The sequence below is a fragment of the Chelmon rostratus genome, chromosome 20, assembly GCF_017976325.1.
Source record: "Chelmon rostratus isolate fCheRos1 chromosome 20, fCheRos1.pri, whole genome shotgun sequence".
Lineage (NCBI taxonomy): Eukaryota > Metazoa > Chordata > Actinopteri > Chaetodontiformes > Chaetodontidae > Chelmon > Chelmon rostratus.
Window position 1 is genome coordinate 6776228 of NC_055677.1, and position 18831 is coordinate 6795058.

The following is an 18831-nucleotide window of genomic DNA, read 5'->3' on the forward strand; positions in this document are numbered from 1 at the left end:
AGTGAGAGTGTTCCCAAGATGCTTCGGGATGCATTACCTTACCCACTTCCTGTGATAACTCCCATATGGGAAGCAAGTCAGAGCGACTTATCCACCCGTTCCTGAATGTTTGTCTGCTGTTCACACTTGGGTTCATCACATTTGACATCAGCTGAGTCGAGAGGGGGTTGACAGAAAGCTCGACTACAGCCAACCCTCCACACCCAAAACCTCCGAAATCCTCTCGCTGCTAATGAGCACAGCTGCAGCTTAGGCCCTGGTGATCTCAACTTTGGTTTTGTTATGACTTTAGCTTGATGCTCCAAGGCTTTTCGGGCAGGGGAAAAAAAGGAAAAACACCATCTAATATTCCTCATTCCAGCGTCTGAATTGAGAATGAAAGGCGGAATGGCGACAGGCTTCGTGAACTGTAAGCTCCACACCGCTTTTAATAGCATGTGTCAAAGACGTTGCTATGTTAACATGCCAAGGTTTTGCTACCAGTGGAGGTTGCATGTGACTCTCTGTGAACCACAAGAATAGCGGAAAAGTCAACATGAGTAACTGATGCATAAATCTTGAAATCGTGTTTTTGGGAGTTGGTCAATTTCATCTTTAAGTAATGAGAACATAAGCATGAAATAACATTCCTTGAGCCCCAGTAGGTCAGTGGCCCCCAATGCTCACAAATGTTGAGTGATAGCAGGTGATGTATGGTAGCTACACCTCCGTCTCCAGCTCACCGAGGTCTGGTATACATCAGTGCAAAAAGACTTTAGCTAAAGTTAAGATAAAAAGGATGAATGTTTATCCACAAGTTGGTGAAGCTTGATTAACAGATGTGCCCTGCAAGTCCAAAAACGAGCAAAGAGGTGGAGTGTGGGTGGAGCTGACGCCGGTTGCTGGTTGTTGAAACCTAGCTGCTAGCTCTCATTTAAAGTGTCACATAATTATGCATAACTTTAAATTTAATTTAAACAAGTGAGTTACATAAAACAATTCCCCCTTGCAGTGGTCCTGAACGGGGAAATTTGCAATAGAGAGCAAAACCGTTTTTGGCTGTAAAATGTTTATTTCTGCTGTAAAGTTGGGCATTTTAATATGTGGGTCTATGGGGATTGACTCACTTTTGGAACAAGCCTCAAGTGGCCTTTAGAGGAACTGCAGTTTTTGGTCACCAGCAAAATCCAAACTAAAACACCCATATTTTCCTTTACAAATAAGAAGCCGATGCTGGATCTTCATTTAAAGAATGAGGATACATACATTTTGAAAAGTTATTATTATTTATTGGGCTTATTTTTGAAACTATCTCAGGAGAAAATAACACCTGAATGACAGCTAAGTGATTTCTCCAGGCTGCATCACATTCCCTCGTGGTTTTGGGCTCCATGTTCAAACTACTCCACGGTAGACTGACTAATGGATCAATCTCTCCATAACTGGGTGTGTTCCAGAAGACTAAAACTATATTTGCACTGCCCACAGTCGCTGAGTGTGCAGTTAGAGGTGACGCGTACCGTTTGAGGTGGTGCTTGAGGCCACCGCCTTCTCGCTGATGTCATTGCGCGCTGACGAGCCCTTGGTCGCCACAATGGTCTCCACCCTCTTCTTCTTCTCAGCTGCTGAACTGGCCTGGGACTGGGTTTCCATGGCGATTGCTCATTCCTCAACACCTCATGGAGACGGGATAACTGGTGGAGGAGAAGAAGACGATAAAGATGACGAATAAACGCAAAGACGCAAACCACATAAGACAAGATGAAGGAGCTCAACATCATTTTTTGGTGTTGTTGTTGTAAAACCGAAGTAAATCATTGGTTTGATTTGTGCTTTAAGCTTAAAATCGAAATTATTTCTTGCTTGATCCAAATTAAACATTTTTACAATAGAGTTCCTCAAGAACAGACTTCAACAGTGAGAACCATGTGAGGAAAACTTCAGATCCAATCCCCCCTTTTCATGATGCCCAGAGCAGACCACGGGTCAATCCACCAGCTCACCCTGATTTATTTTAACTAAAACCTGCTGGGCTCTGATCTGCTTGTTGGGGGGCTGATCTCCCTCTCCACTAACTGTGGTTAAATATCCAAAATTTAGCTTACCTTATTTTCAACTGTGTCACACTAAACTTCTGACTTCTTGTCAAAAAAAACAACAACTCTATAAACATAGTAAGGCAGGACATCCTGCCTCGGTTTTATATCTCAGAATAGAAGTAAAGGCAGCTTGTGGATATACTGATAATCCTACTCTAGCAGCCTTTCCACAGAGAAAGGAGAAACCTTAAGGGGATACCACAGAGAGAGAAACGTTCACAGTCCTAAAAAAACAAGGGTTGTTTGAAGGCCCTTTTGGGAATATCATGGTGCCGGGCAATTTTTCTTTCAAAGAATAAAGGTGGTTCAAGTTAATACTGTCTGTGGGTTTAGAAGGGGTTCAGCCAACAGTCTAGCAGACATGCTGCTCAGTTCAGCACCTCAGAGGCCGTCTACAAACTCAACTCTATCTAGGTCATGGAGGTCTCTGATTATGGAGACAACACGGTGATACACAACAACCACTCATTTACACAAAGTACAGGACAGCTTCATTTGGTCCAATACAAAGCCTTTAATTAGACTCCATAATTCATGGATAGTTACTGGAAATATTTAGTCTGACTAACATTTTCTTTCCAATAAAGACCAGCTAATTACCCAGATGTACTATTTAATTGTCCTCCACCCTTTAAACATGTATGGATACAAAGGCCAACAGTAAAGTCAGCTATAGTGCAAACAGAGGAGTGCTACAGAAACTGAAACTACAGGAGAAGAGGGGGGGCTGATTTTTACCAACTCCCCAAGGAGGGAAGGCAAGGGGGAAGTGGTGAGGGGTAAACTTCAGACAAACACTGCGCGCTTTGTTTGTTTTTTTTCCCCAACCCCCTGAAAAACCAGAGTCTGTCTTCCATTCTGACCCGACAACAACATCTGTAAGCAATTGCTGGCTTACAAAAAACAAGAGAAGGGGGAAAAAAAACACAATGCAATTACTCCCTTACCAATCAAAACAGAATTAAACAAGAGCTCGTCCTCTAATCACTCCCACATGAATACATGTGTAGCCGTCATCCCCAACCAAAGACATTTTTGTCCTACTTGCACAGATATCATCTCAAATCACTTTTGCATGTGTTTGACAGAGTGAACGCTTTCATTCCTGGGGGTCTCCTGAGCAAGTTAATCGTTAGAATATGTGCGGTGCATGTATGTCTGCGCATGCATATTTGTAAGTTCCTACTATGAACACAGGTGCCACACATTCGCTTTAATCAGCAGATACTGAAACGGGAGCGTGATCTGGGAAAGAGTCTCTTTGAAACTGTCCTTATATCATTCTAATGACTGAACTTGAGCAGAAGTAGTGAAGGGAGAAGAAAAGGCAAAGAATCTGCTTCACCGCTGTTACTGAATAGCTCCCAACATGCTTTGCACGCAGAGTGTGCATGCATGTTATGTGTGGGTCTTGCTGTTGCCCCCAGGTGAGTCAGACCGGAGCTCAGAGAGCAGAAAGTGAAGTGAATATGAGGGTCCAGACTGGGGTTTGTAGGGGAGGCGAGAAGAAAGCGGGGCATTCCACTGGTCGGGAAAATATTCACAAGTCCAAGCCACTGAAGCGTGTCTGACCGGCCTTTTGTGTTCCACAAGGCAGGCCACAGTTCCAAAGCAGCAATTAAAAGCAGGACCTTTTCACCCATAATCCCTCTGACCTGGACGCCCACACCCAATCCTGCAGATGTTCCTGTCTCTGCTTTCGCCTTTGGTGTTGCTCATTTTCGCCCCGATAAACTCTCCAAAAATCACTCACCAACATGGCGTTTACACCGTGACATGATGAGGTGGAAAAAATGCTTCTTAATGCGAGGAAGTTTTTCTGAGTTCATGCTTTTGATGCTAGAGATTTAGTTTGAATGTCATGTCCTTCACTTAGCACTTTGAACCTTCAAACAAACACTAATATGCATACAAGCCAGATGCAGAAATCTGATTTTTCTATACATGAGACAGCACAGAAATATTAGCATCAACGGTGTGACAGAGAGGCCTGGCACAAAAGAGGGAATTACAACGAGGCATTGGTTGCTGTTGTTCCCCAAAATAAATGTTAATTTCATATTAATGTCTCTCCCATGAAATGTCTGTCCTACACCCAATTAGAGAAGAGAGAAAGAGGGTGTATCTTTATTTGTGCTCAACTGTAATCCTTCCACACAGAAAGGGAGGCGATTAAACAGGTTTAAAATACCACAATTCAGACGGTTCCCTCGGAAAAAAAAAACATTCTTATTTTATAAGCACATTAAGCAAATCAATTTAACATAAATTATACGCCTTGGTGACAAAGGCACTGAGTTGAAAGTCATCCGCAAATTGTACACATCAAAGTGAAACACTAAAATAAACTTTTGCCTTTGATAGAAAAAAAATTCTTTTTTTCTTCATGCGAGCTTAAACGACTGCAAACGCTATCAAAAAATCACTGCCTTTTGTTATTTAAGGGCGAAGTCTTTACAAGCTTAATTCTATGAAACTGCTTTAGGTGCACCTCCAATTCCACTTCCTTCTGTCATTAGGAGCATGTTTGTAAATGCATGGCACACACACACACACACACTCACACACTCAGAAACAGGGGTGACATTTTTATATAAACTCTTGAAGTGTCTTCTTAGATTTGGTCACCCCCCCTCACAGACGGGGTACTGTATTTGTGTTCATTTCATTAGGGCGACTGTTCAGCGTCGAGGGCCCCCTGAGGGGGGGGACTGGCAGTGCTGCAGCATTCATCATCATTACATCAGCGACCACCGAGATCTGCTATCTTAGGCTTATCAACACGGCACAAACGCACTGCAGCGCAGCCAGTTAGAGGGGAGGGGAGAGATGGGAGATGGAGACGATTGAGGGAGATTGTGAGCAAAAGTGGGATAAGAGGGGGAGAAAATGAATGGAGAAAGGGAGGAGCATGAGAATGTGTGTGTGTGTTCATGTATGCGTGCACCTCACTGTGCCCCTGCATGCCTGCACATGTTTTCCTGTGTGTACAGTGTGTGTTTGTGCACATTTCGCAGCTATGCCAACAACATTAAGGGCTCCTGCACAGCTGGAATAACTAAAAACACGGAGGGGCAAAGAGGGAGGAGGAGTCTAAGCCCGTCGGCAAGATTAGCTGAATCTAGCAATAAAACAGAATGCGCTGGCTCAGGCTGCGTGTGTTTGCATTGGATAAGGTCAGTGAGGGGATGAGGCCCCTTGAAGAGACAGTGGAAGTGCTTGCTGGTGGTTGGACGACCTGTCGTGAGTCTTAAATCCCTACTGAGGAGGTGTTCCTAAACTCAATGGCTCTCTGAAACCACATACTTAGGTTTCCATGCTGTGTTCGACACTGCACTTATGGCTTGCCCTTGGCCCTGGAAGGCAAAGAGGGAGGGAGGCAGGGAAGGGGGGGGCTGGGATTGGGGATTTGGTGGTTGTGGCTCCCATTCACCAGTGAAACTTAACATTGTGCCCAGATGGCACTAAGTCTGGCCTACAGCTGATGGGGACCAGCCCCTCAAGTAAGGGCCATTTAGCAGGAATTAGTCACACCCCGCCACACACGCACACACATATCAAATCCCAGATATGCACATGCAAACTGGTTTAGTGCTGGGCCTCCTCACCCTTTTGTATACATGGTTGAGCTGTTCAGATTGTTTCTCATTTGCATGTTTCTATATCATCCCACCACGATGTGTGAGTCCCACTTCTTAGCGCTACAGAGTCAAACTTCAAGTTCCTGCATTTATTGACATGATTGATGGGGTCATGTTTCTAATCAGTAAATCATCTTGTGAATATTGAGGCACATGTTTTCTGCATTAACATTTCATGGAGACCTACCTGCTTTAATTCGTCTTTACTCGGGAGCTACAGCATCATAATAGCGTTCCAGCAGCAAACAATCTGCTGCTATCACGAGTGCACTGCATTAAATTTGAAAAAGGAAAGCCAGTGCAAATGGGGAGTGTTTATGTTTTTTTTGTCAAGGACAAACAACACAGCCCATCAGTAGCTTTCAGCGGAGCTAATAAGATTATCCTCGCGTGCGTCTTGGTCCCTCAGACCTCTCCACTTAAGATGCTTTGGAGGGCTGGTGAGGGACCGTGTGTGTTGCACCGCAGAATGAGCTGAGTGCATCTTACATTCCTGGGTAACAAACCCACACGATGTAATCGGAACGCTTACACGATGCCTCTTTTGCGCTCGCTACCCAGTAGATAAGGGGCAAATAAAGCATGCGCCACAAAGGAAATCTTGCGTGTTTTCCCCACAGCCCCCTGCTTATTAGACTGTTTATTTATTTTGACTTTGCATTTGTTCATGAGCCACTTGTGTCAGGGCAAGTGGGGCTGTGAAGGCTGAGACAATGGATAATGCGGGCAGCTTTGTTGCCGTGGTGGCCCAGTTATGCGGTATTGGTTTCCCCTGCACTCCACTTGATTCATTTTCTTTCCATGATAAAACGTAGAGCCATTGTTTGATCAGACAGCTTTCCTGATTCTTGAGAAGAAGGGAAAGATGCTTGTTCAGCCATTTACTGCAGGCCAAAGCAAACAATGCAGCCGATTAAAAACCATGAAGGCCCTTGGGAAGAAAAGAAAAACATTTTTCTATATACAAAACTTTTTTTTGCCTTGAACTTGCACGGATTAAGATTAGCATGATTACAAATACTCTTCCCTACTTTGCAACAGACTTGTTTGTATCCACGCAGTTGAAACTCAGGTTATTATAAAATCACTGTCTGCAGCAGCAGCCACCTTACACTCCACCACAGCTAAGGTTTCCACTCGGATGGCCCCTGCACATGGAACACTCTGCAAAGCAAAAGAGAGTGAGGTCTGTATCCTGTCAGTGGGCCTCTCATCTCCAGTGAAAACAGACTTCTTCATACAAGGCTTTAGAAAGCGCTCTGCACGATGCCACAAGCAGAGCGCGACAACAACATCCTTCACTGTGCTTTCACAGCGAAAGAGTACATGTTACGCCATGTGCTGCGTTGTTTGAGAGCACAGTTCCTATGTAATGCGTGTGTGTGAAGGTGGCGCCGGGAGAGAGTGGGACTGCTTCGACTGTGTTTGAGAGTGTGTGAGCCTCGCTGCGTGACGGTGTGTATAGGAGTTGGATGCACCAGGTGCTGTATACGCCTTTCAGTATGCAAGTGCGATCACTGTGTGCAGAACATAAATAAGAGAGGGCACCCCAGGGAGGGGATGAGTGGAGGAAGAGAAATTCCTGTACTGATGAAAACCTCACACACATCTCTCTCTGCCTCCTCCTCCTCCTCCTCACACGTGCACCCGGAGAAGGATCAAGCAGATAGATGGTCCTGTGTGAGCGTAGTGGCAGCAGGTATGGCTTTGACAGAAGGTCTTCACACTTAGCCCAGGGGACTGTAGAATGCACTCCTCTTATCCTCCGTGCCTTAAAAGGCAGTGTATAACAAAGAGTGGCACTATTTGAGGCGACTGAACTACTGAGAGAAATCCAGAGGCTGCACAGCTTCAGGTTACGGAGTCACCACTTGGACTTCTGTTCAGTTTGACTTGTTTCATGCATACAGCTCTCATCATTACCCTCCTCCTTCCCATCTCTCCCTCCTTTCCTTCATTCCTTTTTGTCACTGGGATCAGTAAGCAGAGTGAGTCAGTGCTGCTACGTGATTAATGACGGGCCCCGGCTTCTCCGGGGCCGAACGCTAACAACAGCCAGGGGGCAGCCCGATAATGCACAATAATAAAGCCAGCAGACAATCAGCCAGGCAAAGCAAGGCCTATTAGCTAGTCCCATCAGTGAGAAATTAGCCCTTCCCAAGCTCCGCCACAATTCATCAAGTGCTGCCCCTGAATCCCCCCTCAAGAAGTCATAATGTTTACTTAAAGACTGGCCTCGATGCCCCAGTGGCGAGCTTTATTGGCTCTTATTAATTCCCGTTCTGGCCCTCGCGGCCATGCCATTTAAACCGAATTAAAGGGGTGAAAATTGGATGAGATGAAGTTGTCTTGGTGTTTGGCTCTCGCATGATAAAGCCGGACCTAAACGGAGGCAGACTTGAAGAAAATGAGAGGGGAGGGCGAGCCGATCGGCATGTAAAGGAATGCTGAATGAAGCTGTCCCGAAATGTGCCGCAGTCAGTCAAAGGAATGCAGGGAGAGAGGGGCAAAGGGAAGAGAGGAGGGAGAAATGGCATCGCTTTAATGTTAGACTTCCTGTGCGGACGGGAAGAGATCCAAAAGGGTAACACCGGGTCACGCATTCCACAGATGCAGAAACGGATGATTCTGTTGTATCTTCATGCTCCCCTTATCTTTCATCGGACGGGTTGAAAAATACCTTGAAGTAAGGTCACTCTCTCAGCACTCCGGCCTTATTTCAACATGTCAGTGATGGACGGGAGGGAAAAGGGGAGGCAGCACACGCAACATAAAGTACATGTTTTTAATGAGGCCTTAAAAACACAGCACGATGAATCACACATGATGACACAGGTCTGTTTTCATCATCTTGGTCACATGACCCATCATTTAGAGCTGTGCGTGTTATCTAGTGCTGAAATGCTTAGCTGATTACTTCAATCAATTAGTCACTTATGATGAAAAAAAAGAAATTTGCTGGTTGAAGCTTCTCAAATGTGAAAAAATGCCACTTTTCTCTGTTTTGTATAATTGAAACTGAACTTTTAGTTCATTTAAAGGCATCTCGGGCTCTAATGGGCAATTTCTCATTAATTTCAGACATTTTACACACTAAATTATTTATGATTAATGGAAAAAATAATCAGCATGTAAACAGTCAGTGGTTGCAGCCCCATATCTTCATTATGTCTTCCTGCAGTTGCTGTTTGACGAGTTCGCTTCCCTTTAAGTTGTATAAGTAGTGCTTTCGTATGAAACCACAACAACATGAATGGGTTCACGAGGCCCTGGGCTGGTCTGGAAGTGAACTGGGTCCGCGCTGCAGGACCGGTGGCGGGCGAGAGTGTGCTCTATAGAGTAATGTGGAGTCTACGGCGGCGGAGGTGTGAGATCAAAGACAGCTGAAGCTCAGAGGGAGTCCCGGAGACTTCTAGCTCCCTGACGGCTCTGCCCACGGCAGCGTCGGGAGACAACTCTCTCCCTTCACTTTCATATCAGCCACAGATCCCCCCCATCCCTCTGCGCCAGCTCGCAGGCTGCACACACACTCACACGCAGCAGCAGTCTCAGAGGATTTGGCAGTGCTGCCAAACCTGTACCCCACCTACAGCAACACTCCTATACACAGATACACACACACACACACACACACATGCTGTTGCTCATCAGAAACCAATGCATCAAAAACACACAGCTGTATATTTCGCATTTTGAAAGGCTGAGTTCGGAAGAAACTCTCAGCCGAGTGAAGAAGTCTCACGCAACTCAAATACCAAGACGATATCACACCCCACAACGCTGGAATGAGATGCCATAAACCTCGCAGCGCTGCCGAGTGTTCCACAAAAAAACTTCCCATAAACTCCAAAGAGCACAGTCACAAAATGGCCCCCTGAAAATCCCCGACATTAAGAGCGAGGAACAAGACTGTCATTAGGCAGGCAGCCCCCTCAGGCCCGCCGACTTGATCGTGAGGAAGCCAAACATCTGGCTGTATTTACCCGTTTCAGCTGTTTGCAACCCCGCCTCGAATAAATCTGGAAGCTGTAATGCCATTGCTTAGGACAGCTCCTAAACAAACACGCTCAACGCTCGCCGGCTCGCTCGCTCACTCACTCTTCACCTCGCGCATCCCAACCAGAGCCAGGCCGCCGAACGCAGGGAATTAAATTTGCGAGGAGGAGGAGGAGGAGGAGGAGGAGGAGGCCTTAATTGGAGCGTTTGACGGGTGCCTGGGGTTAATTGGGAAGCATGGAGAGCAGCTGGCTCCACGGTGGAAGTTGAGACAGGGATAATAAGTTCACCCTTTGCAGGAGAGACAGTTAGTGATGAATCAGATCAGAGGAACAGTGTACAGTGTAATCATCCTCACATCTCCCCTCCTCCACCCTGCTCTCCTGACAAGCAGAGACAACCTGGCTCCCAGCTACGCAATCTGGCACCTATCACACAGGACTGGCAGTCACAGGGAAGAGATCACCCGCCGATGGTTCACACACACACACACACTCAAACTGCGGTTCATTCAGCTAATCACTCACACACACAATAATTCTTACCTCTAGGACAGGGAACCCAGTTTATCAGTTTGCCGGTCGATGTATGTAAATCTCTCCAACAATGTGTGTACTAATGGCTTATTACCCTGCGTTAGCTGGTTTGCATTGATCTCTATGCCAGAGGGAGACGGGGAAACTAGAGCAGCTCGCTGCTCATATGTACCGAGCAGGACTATAATCACATCCCAGCTTGTTTCAATAAAAGCAACATTAACATAAACCATCTCAAACACACTAAAACCTTCACCCTCGCTCAGTCCGTGCAAGAAAAGGGGAAGAAAAAACTTTCCTGGATTACAGGGTAATTAGGGCCATATGGGATGGGTCTGTGTAACTCTGTGTGTCTCTCTGAAGTGTACAGATTGTGCTTGTCTCCACAGATTATGACATTCTAAATGAGAAAAGACCGATTCCAAAAAAGTTGGGACGCTGTATAAAATGTGAATAAAGGGAAGAATTCAATCATTTGCAAAGAAACTTTTGTTTTATAAAGTGTTCCTGAGCTCACATAACAACATCCTTTATCCAATCATGTGTTCACAAAGTGGTGAACCTCGCCCCGTCCTCACTTGTGAACCACTGAGCCTTTCCAGGATGCTCCTTTCATACCTAATCATGAGACTATCACCTGTTACCAATCAACCTGTTTACCTGTGGATTGTTCCAAACAGGTGTTTTTTGGAGCATTCCACATCTTTCCCAGTCTTTTGTTGCTCCTGTCCCAACTTCTGTGGAACGTGTTGCTGTATCAAATTCAGAATAAGCAGATATTTACAAAAATCAATTAATCTTATGAGGTACAACATTAAATATATTGATTTGTGCTGTTTTCAATTGACATTCTGTTTTAAATACGTTTCACACAGTGTCCAAACTTTTTTTGGAATCAGGCTTCTCCAGAGGAGCAAATCTTGAGCCGGTATATATATAAAGAGAAAGAAAGTGATTCTGTGGTAGCGGTAAAGCTTTTAGATATAACACCAAACTCCTTCCTTGTGCTGGGAGGGTGGCTGAGGGAGCATTTGGGGGCCGAAGGAAGCCCAGGTAGAGTCATAGGCAGTAATGGGAGGAGACAGGGACTTAGAGCGCCACACAAAAGCCAGGCTTTATAAATAATTCCAAAAGCTAACAGCATCCCTTGTATGTGTGAATGTGTGAAATACATTCACACATGGCTGCACACACACCCACAGACACACACACCCTGCCACCAGGGGGAATAGGTTATTCACACTGCTCCGCTGGGGCTGTTATGAGTCTGACCTGCATGGATTGGTAAATTTGGGTGAATATCTTTCTTGCATAGATGATACAAAAAGTCTTAAAAAAAAAGTCAATTTCAGCAACACACACACACATTAACACACACACACACACACACTCGCTCACTCATAATGCAGGGCAGCAAAGCACACCGGAGACCTGTCTTGTAAATCTCTTTGTGAAAGCAGCTTTGGGGGGTAGACAGGGGCTTACATACTGAGCCCTGAGGTAGAGCTACAGACTCCACTCCCTCTAACCCCCCCACGGTCTTTCTCCCTCTCCCACACACACACTCCGCGCTCTCGTCTTCCCTCTTCCTCACTTTTCTGTCTTCCCCACATTTCCTCCGCCTTTCTCGCCCCTCTCTCACCTTTGCCGTCGCTCCCTCCCTCCCTCCCTCCCCTCTGTCCCAGCCCGGGCTCCAGAGCACTGGTCCTTAGCCCTGCAGGCTCCCGTGGCGTTGCGGTGACTAATGTCCTGCCTTTGCTCAGACAATGAGTTTGAGACTGAGCCGGGAAAGTGTTGAGGAGGGGAAAAAGACTCCAGCACCTTTGACAAATGGAACCCTTCGCACTCCCGTGCCCGCTGAGGGAGGCTTTACAATGTCGCGCTCCACGCTCCACGTCCTCCGAGGGACGGCTGCAACCCTCAAAGCCGCATCTGGGGGAACATAATGAATTCTTTGGGAAGTCTAACCTGGCTTTCTTCATGAATAAGATATATTTCCAAAGCATGTCGACCCCTCTTAATAAAAACACCAGTCTGGCAGGAATAGCCAAAGCCGTTTTAGGGCCCCATGTACACGTTAATATTTCTGTTTCTCTATAAATTTTCTCAGGCCCACTTCTTTCCAGGCCTGTCACTGCAGGGCGAGCCCTGCATTTTCCCTGGTAGGTGGAGGAGCCATGATGACAAACTGTCATTAAAATTGGCTAGAGTCCCTCTCTTTCAAGGAACTCAAACTCTTGGATGCTCCCTCCTCTTCCCTGTGCACCCTACCCCCCATGCAACCCTGAAAGGAACTGGGCTTTGTCTGAGGAGCAAAGGAGAGAGGAATCCCCCCTCCCTCCAAGCCTTACCTCCCCTCCCTGAGCCCTGTTCCTCACTCCCTGCGGAGTATTGTTAAAACACAGCCCCCTCTCTTTCTGTGGCCCGGGCTCTTAAAACAGCGTGCTTTGCATGAGAAAAAACGATTAGTCTTCAAATGCTGCGCTGTCAAAGGAGGGCTCTTTCAGGTTGGGGCAGAAATTTGCTCAGATAGTAGAGTTCCCCTTTTGTTTTTCTACGATGAGGCATTATTAGCGCCGGGGTCTGTTAGCATTCATTGCTGAGAAGAACACACTAGAGGGGTTTGTATGGGATGCCCGCCCCCCTCCTTTCCCAACTTGCCCCAAGTCCGCCACAGACGGAAATGAAGGAGCAAAGTGGGGGAAGAGGTACTCATCTAAACATGTTTGGAGAGGAGAGAGAATGTCTGGCCCTATGCTTCTTTCAGGTATTAACCTTGGGATTTACATTTGACATTCAAACAATAAGCCCCTCCTTGACCTCCACTCCAGGATGCAGCAAGACTCGGGGGTTAACTCCCAATGAAAGACAACTACGAGCAGCATGGAACTGCAAACACATGGGGTTCACATTGTGAGCATCATCGCATGACAATGCATAACTTAATTAATGATGTGAGGACAGGAGGTTTGTTTAGAAAATTCAGTTTTCTCCCTCAGGTCAAATAATTTTAGTGGGGGATAAAAAAAAAAAAAGCGTGTGTGTACTGGTGTGTAGGAGTAGACAGAGCCTGACTCATGGCCTCACACATCAAGAGGCAGGGGTAAGTGACAGATCATTGTTCACAGCAAGCAGCCAGTTCATCTGTCCCCCAATCACCACCCCGGACGAGGAAGCACAGACCCCCTCACGGATGCCACAACCGGCTCCCATCAAAGCTGACACAATGCCACATCTGCAATAACAGCCCCGGCCCCGGGAAATTGTGTCTTTAGGCGCTCAAATTTACACGCAGCCCGCAAGCAAAAGGGCCCCGAAAGCGAAGCACTTCGCCTCTTGCTGCTACACTTCACACCGCAGACGTGAAGACGCTTTTACGGCGGCTACAGCAAACAGAGGAGGGGATGAGCGGCGCCCACATGCAGGCGCGACCTGTCCTGTTCCTCCTCAAGTATGTGCGAAAAGAAAACACACACTCTGCATTCTCGCACACAAACCTGCATATCTGCAATAAAACGTACCACGACCTACAACGGGGCTTCTGTTGAGCTGTCAAACAACCCAATCGATCATGAGTTCAGATCGCTTGATTCAGATTTACTTGACTCTTCGCTCTTTTGTTCCTTTTTTTTTGTTTATTGCCGTCTTCGATGCCTCAGTTGACCGGACTAATTGTCAGGTCCAGCTGGAGTTTCCAACAGGCCAAAGCCATGGAAAACAAACCAGCCCTCTCTCAGCCCCTGCTAAGGCAACTCCAGCTCCCACTTTTTTTTTTCCTCCCATTTCTTATTTCTTCAGACAAATGAGAAAAAAAAGTTGCTTCCACAAAGAGAGAGAAGTGAATGAGCGTGTGCATGCATGCATTTCGCGGTGAGGTGTATGACTGTCAGTGTGCTGTTTGCAAAGCCCCAGAGTGTATTAAGATTCCTGCATGTGTGTAATATACATATCTTAAATTACAGTACGATATCTTGAGTCTCACACCGTCTTCATCGCCACTTTTCCCCCACCGTACGTACGCCTTATCCAAAGACATCACCCGGCTTGAAAGGTGCCTTTAGCAGGCTCCTTGAAGCGAGGAGTGGGGGTCCCGCTCTGGGACAATGATGGTTGAGGTGGAGGGGAGCCGGGGGAGAAGGAACACATAGCATATTAAATCTGCTGGCGGAGCTGGGTCGTCCGCATGGAGAGCCAGAGAGCCAGATCTGAGGCATGCCCTGAAGGGATGGCTGGGCCTGGGGATTAGGAGGCCAAGGAGAAGCCCTTGCACACCCGAAGACCCCTTCTTGTCTCCGCTCGCACGCAAATGCATCCAGACGTTTTGACGCTTCTCAGGTTTGCCATCTCAGCCCAACTTTTCGGAGCACTCCTCCGAGCCTCGCAAACCACACCAGCGCACACACACATTTCCATCCACTCTCATGTACAGCCTTTTTTTCCTCCATCGCTACCTCTGTCTGACTTAGTCCTCTTTCTTTCCCCACTGTGTCTGTTTCATTTGATGTCAACATATCAAAGTACCAAATCATCAAAGTGAGAGATTTCTTTTGGGGGCCATCGACTCAACTACTCAACTACTTATATGTAGGGGAAGCAACAGCTAATCAAATTACACAGGGAATTACTCCAAACTTTCACCAGTCATGTGGTTACTGTCTATTCTAAAACTTAGAATAATTGTTATTATGCACACAAACACAAAACTCAGACAACCTGCAGAAAAACCTGCAAAATCAGTGAGCAAACACTGAAAATAAACTACAGTCCTCATTATCTTAAGGAAAATCAACTTCCTCACATCACCCTCGCTTTAACAAAACATTTGCCACCTCTTTGAGCGCTCCGGGAGCAGCATTAGCACAACAACACAGCTCATTAGGGCCTCTTGCATACAAACCTGATAACAGGTATTCATCCTGCAGGGTGTAAAAGGCCTGAGGACAGAACCTGCCTTTAGCTGTGAATGCAGGCCCCTTAAAAAGAGGAGAGGGCCATACCTCAAAAGCTAATAGCATGTCATCTCCCCGCATTAACATGACAGCCTCCATTCTATCAGGTCGTCAGGTCACGGGTGTACTCGGCCAGTGTCGCAATGCATAATTTTACTTAAAGGAGTGCTTAAAGTTGAGATAAAGCGGCACGCTGCTGCTATCTGACGGGCTGACTCCTGCAGAGGGAAGCGTTATCCGCCCGCTCCTCACGCATGGAGCTGAGGAAGCAGAGAGCGGCAGTGATACATCTTTGCTGGCTACAGTAAGCGAATGGCTCCGAGTTGTGCATCTCATTCCAGCAGATTAGCATCTTAAACACTGCTGCATTCATCACTGCTGCTGCATCATAATGAGACAAAGTGCTTTTTTTGGGTAAAGGTGCACCTGTTTGACATCAGCTTCCCTCTTGGTCGTTTCATTGAGGCAGAATGTAAAAGTACCAAAAGCTGTTACAAGTGTTCTCATAGAATATTCATACAAATTTATCACTGGATGCCGATTTTGTTTGTGACATGAAGCTGTTTCTTATGTTTTATAATATAATGCACATTTTAAAAAATGCACTGACATCCACATGCTGTGTAAAAATAGAATTTAAAGATGAACTTAGTTATGTCACAGATTTCACTGAAATTTGATTTAATCACATGTAATACATTAATACATAAAAAATACATTACACCTTATATTAAGCCTACACTTTGAAAATTAAATCAGATACCATTACAATTTTGATTTAAGACCATAATTATATAGAGGTAATTAATTGCTATTTTTATGTGTCGGTTTTATTTTAAAATGACAGACAGGTCACAAGCCACAAAAAGCAAAACATAACGGGGGAAATTTGCAGCTCTATTAGCTTAATCAATAAAGAAAACTATAATTACAAATGATTCTCATGATGTCATTTTAAAATCTAAAATATTAGGCCATAAATCTGCACAGTTTCAGGCCTGATCCGTCTATTCATAATTTTTCGTGTTAACTGAGTTGAATCACTGACGTGACAGTGATTCATTTCCTACTTGTAGGCCCTGTGAAATGTTATTCTGTTATTATAAATAAAATAGGGGACATATTAAATGACAGTTTATGTGACAGTTCCTTTTTAATTTTATTAGACTAATGGAACCAAGACCTGCAAAAACTCTGCTCAAAGCCAAAAACTACAGCCGAGATGAATGATGGAACATCAGCCTCATAAAAATAGCTACAAGGAGATTTTTATCTGTCTGAACTTGTGCCGTTAAACATCTTGTTTGGTGTGTTCACTCACTGCTCCGTCTCAAGGCAGCCAGACCTCCGTTAATAATTTGGCAAGTGTCAAAAAAAAAAAGAGGAGGATTTGAGCTGCACCGCATGGCTGAGCACCTCGGACCCTCGTCGTCTGTATGAAACCCGAGAGCAGACAAGCAGATAAAATGTGGAACAGTTGGCGAGGACAGGAGGGAAAGTTTCAAACAAATATCCGCACATGTGGAGACTCCCAAACGTTTTCATGTCCCGGACCACCAAAACGAACACACAGACTTCTGTTAGAGAGGCTTTTTTTTACCCTGTTCGAGTCCTTGTTAGAGTTTTTTTCAGTGTTGATTTTGTTTTTAAACTGTCTATGAACGAGGCAAAACCTGTGATTATATTAGTCCTTATCCATTTTTAATTATGATAAATCCTGTGAATTCTAATAAACTAAATTATAGTGACTTAACACTATTTCTAATTTTGCTTGGAGCCCCATAAACCTCCCCACATGGACCCCTGCCGAGCCACAGACCCCACTGTAATGGGCTTATATTTCATTGAGCACATGCACATGCCTTCAAACACGCTCTGATGTATCCGCGAACATTTTTTTTTTTTAAGGTTAAGCACAGAACAATGTCAAAACTCTTCAATGCAAATCAAATTGCCAGATTGAAACTGAATGATTTCCTGCTTCTATATTCTTGGTTTCCAGTTAGTGACACTTATATCTGCAGAAAATAAAAATGAAAGTTCACTGGAAACACAAACAACTATTTCCCCTCAATGACATACTGAAATTTTTACTTGTCAGTTCAATGCAAAATCTGACACTAAATATTAACATAATACATTTTTTGCAGTGCAAACATTTCTTCTGTCTGCAAAAAAGGCCTCAGGTTAACTTCTAAGTTTTTAACATATTATAAAAAAAACTGAAATGTTTGACTTGTACAGTGATTTTAAAATGAAACAGGCCTGTGTGCACATGTTAAAGGTCAAGGCGAGGGTCAGCCACAGGCTTGGATGCATTTAAAAAAAATAAAATAGTGCCTGAGCATGTCCTTGCAAATGTTTCTGCAGGACTCTTAACAGGATATACCGAATCAATAACAGACACTGAAATATGATCACACGTGCACATAAATATGCATGACCCCCCCACACACACACCCCACCCCCCACGCGCGTTTCTTCAGGCAAAAGTCCAGTAAAGTTTCATGTCTGCAGAAGTTCATAAAGTTTCAGTTGAAAACTCCCCACAGAATTACACGTGTTTCTCCTTATCCAAAGACAAGTTTTTCACCGCCGCCGAACTTCACGCAACTTCAGACTAGTTTTAAAATGCGCATCTGTCTGTCGGATACGTGTTAAGTGTGCCATCCGGGGTTTCTAACAACCAACACGTATTTCACAGAGAATAAATCACACCCAGGCCAAGTGGGACGCAGTCTGCGATGCATGTTCGCCTGTTTCTGCGATCTCAGACCGAAGCTTTCAGCGCTGTTTTGAAAAAGCTGCTGTTTCACACCGGCGTTTCTCCTGTTAATCCATGTCTACATCTAAACTCGCGTGAAATCCCATCGTTTTGAAACGTGAAGCCGCCTCGCGAAGTCCGGCTGCCTCTGTTTCACTAAACTTTAAAAGTAGACAAATGAGCGCAACACTGTTCCAAGTCTATTCCGCCCGTGTGTGAATGTACTTACTTCTTTCTGGGTGATTTCCCCTTTAATTCTTCACTTTTCTCTTCACAAGGGTAAAAACGAAAATGTGTGTCTTCTTTCTTCGTCTTATTCTCTTCCTAAGCTGCAGATGTGCCTCTGGAGTTGCCTGGGACTGGACTTTTTTTTTTTTTTTTTTTACGCTGCAACTCCAACTCCAAAACGGCTCTGCCAGAGTTTTTCCTCCTGCCCGTCTTTCTCCTCCTTCTCACAGTTTGCTGTGTTCAACCACCGCCGGACCAACACCATCAGCCTGCCGATAATATCTGCCGATAGCAGACCGCAGATGTGCGTAAAAACAACATAAGCGTCAGAGAAGCGCATGGAGAGCTGTTATTACAGTTAGTGCGCTTTTTCGAGGAGAAGAGAGAGGGCGAAGTGTGGGACTCCAGCTGCTCCTTCCCTCGCTTGACTCCTCCCTTCGGATTGCTCCCTCCTTTACTCACTGCCTCCCTCCTTTTTTTTTTAATTTTGTGTACCCCCTTTCTTCCTTCCCTTCCTTTTCCCTTCCTTTATTTGAGACAACATTTTTTTTGAAACTTTAATCCGAGTTAGTCCCAATATATCAATTTATTTTCCCTCAGTGGGGATCAATAAAGGTTTGTTTTTTTTTATGGAGCATG

At 45.3% G+C, this 18831-nt stretch overlaps 1 protein-coding gene across 1 annotated transcript in view; it reads right to left on the reverse strand.

Moving 5' to 3' along the window:
• Positions 1–18600, reverse strand: part of gli3 (GLI family zinc finger 3) — a 92551-nt gene extending 73951 nt beyond the window's left edge. Inside the window, exons 1-2 of the mRNA XM_041961363.1 lie at positions 18194–18600; positions 1500–1673 (exon numbers count right to left, since the gene is read on the reverse strand). Coding sequence (XP_041817297.1) covers positions 1500–1632 — 133 coding nt within the window. The 5' untranslated portion in view covers positions 1633–1673; positions 18194–18600. The remainder of the gene's footprint in view (positions 1–1499; positions 1674–18193) is intronic.
• Between the last annotated feature and the right edge of the window lie 231 nt (positions 18601–18831).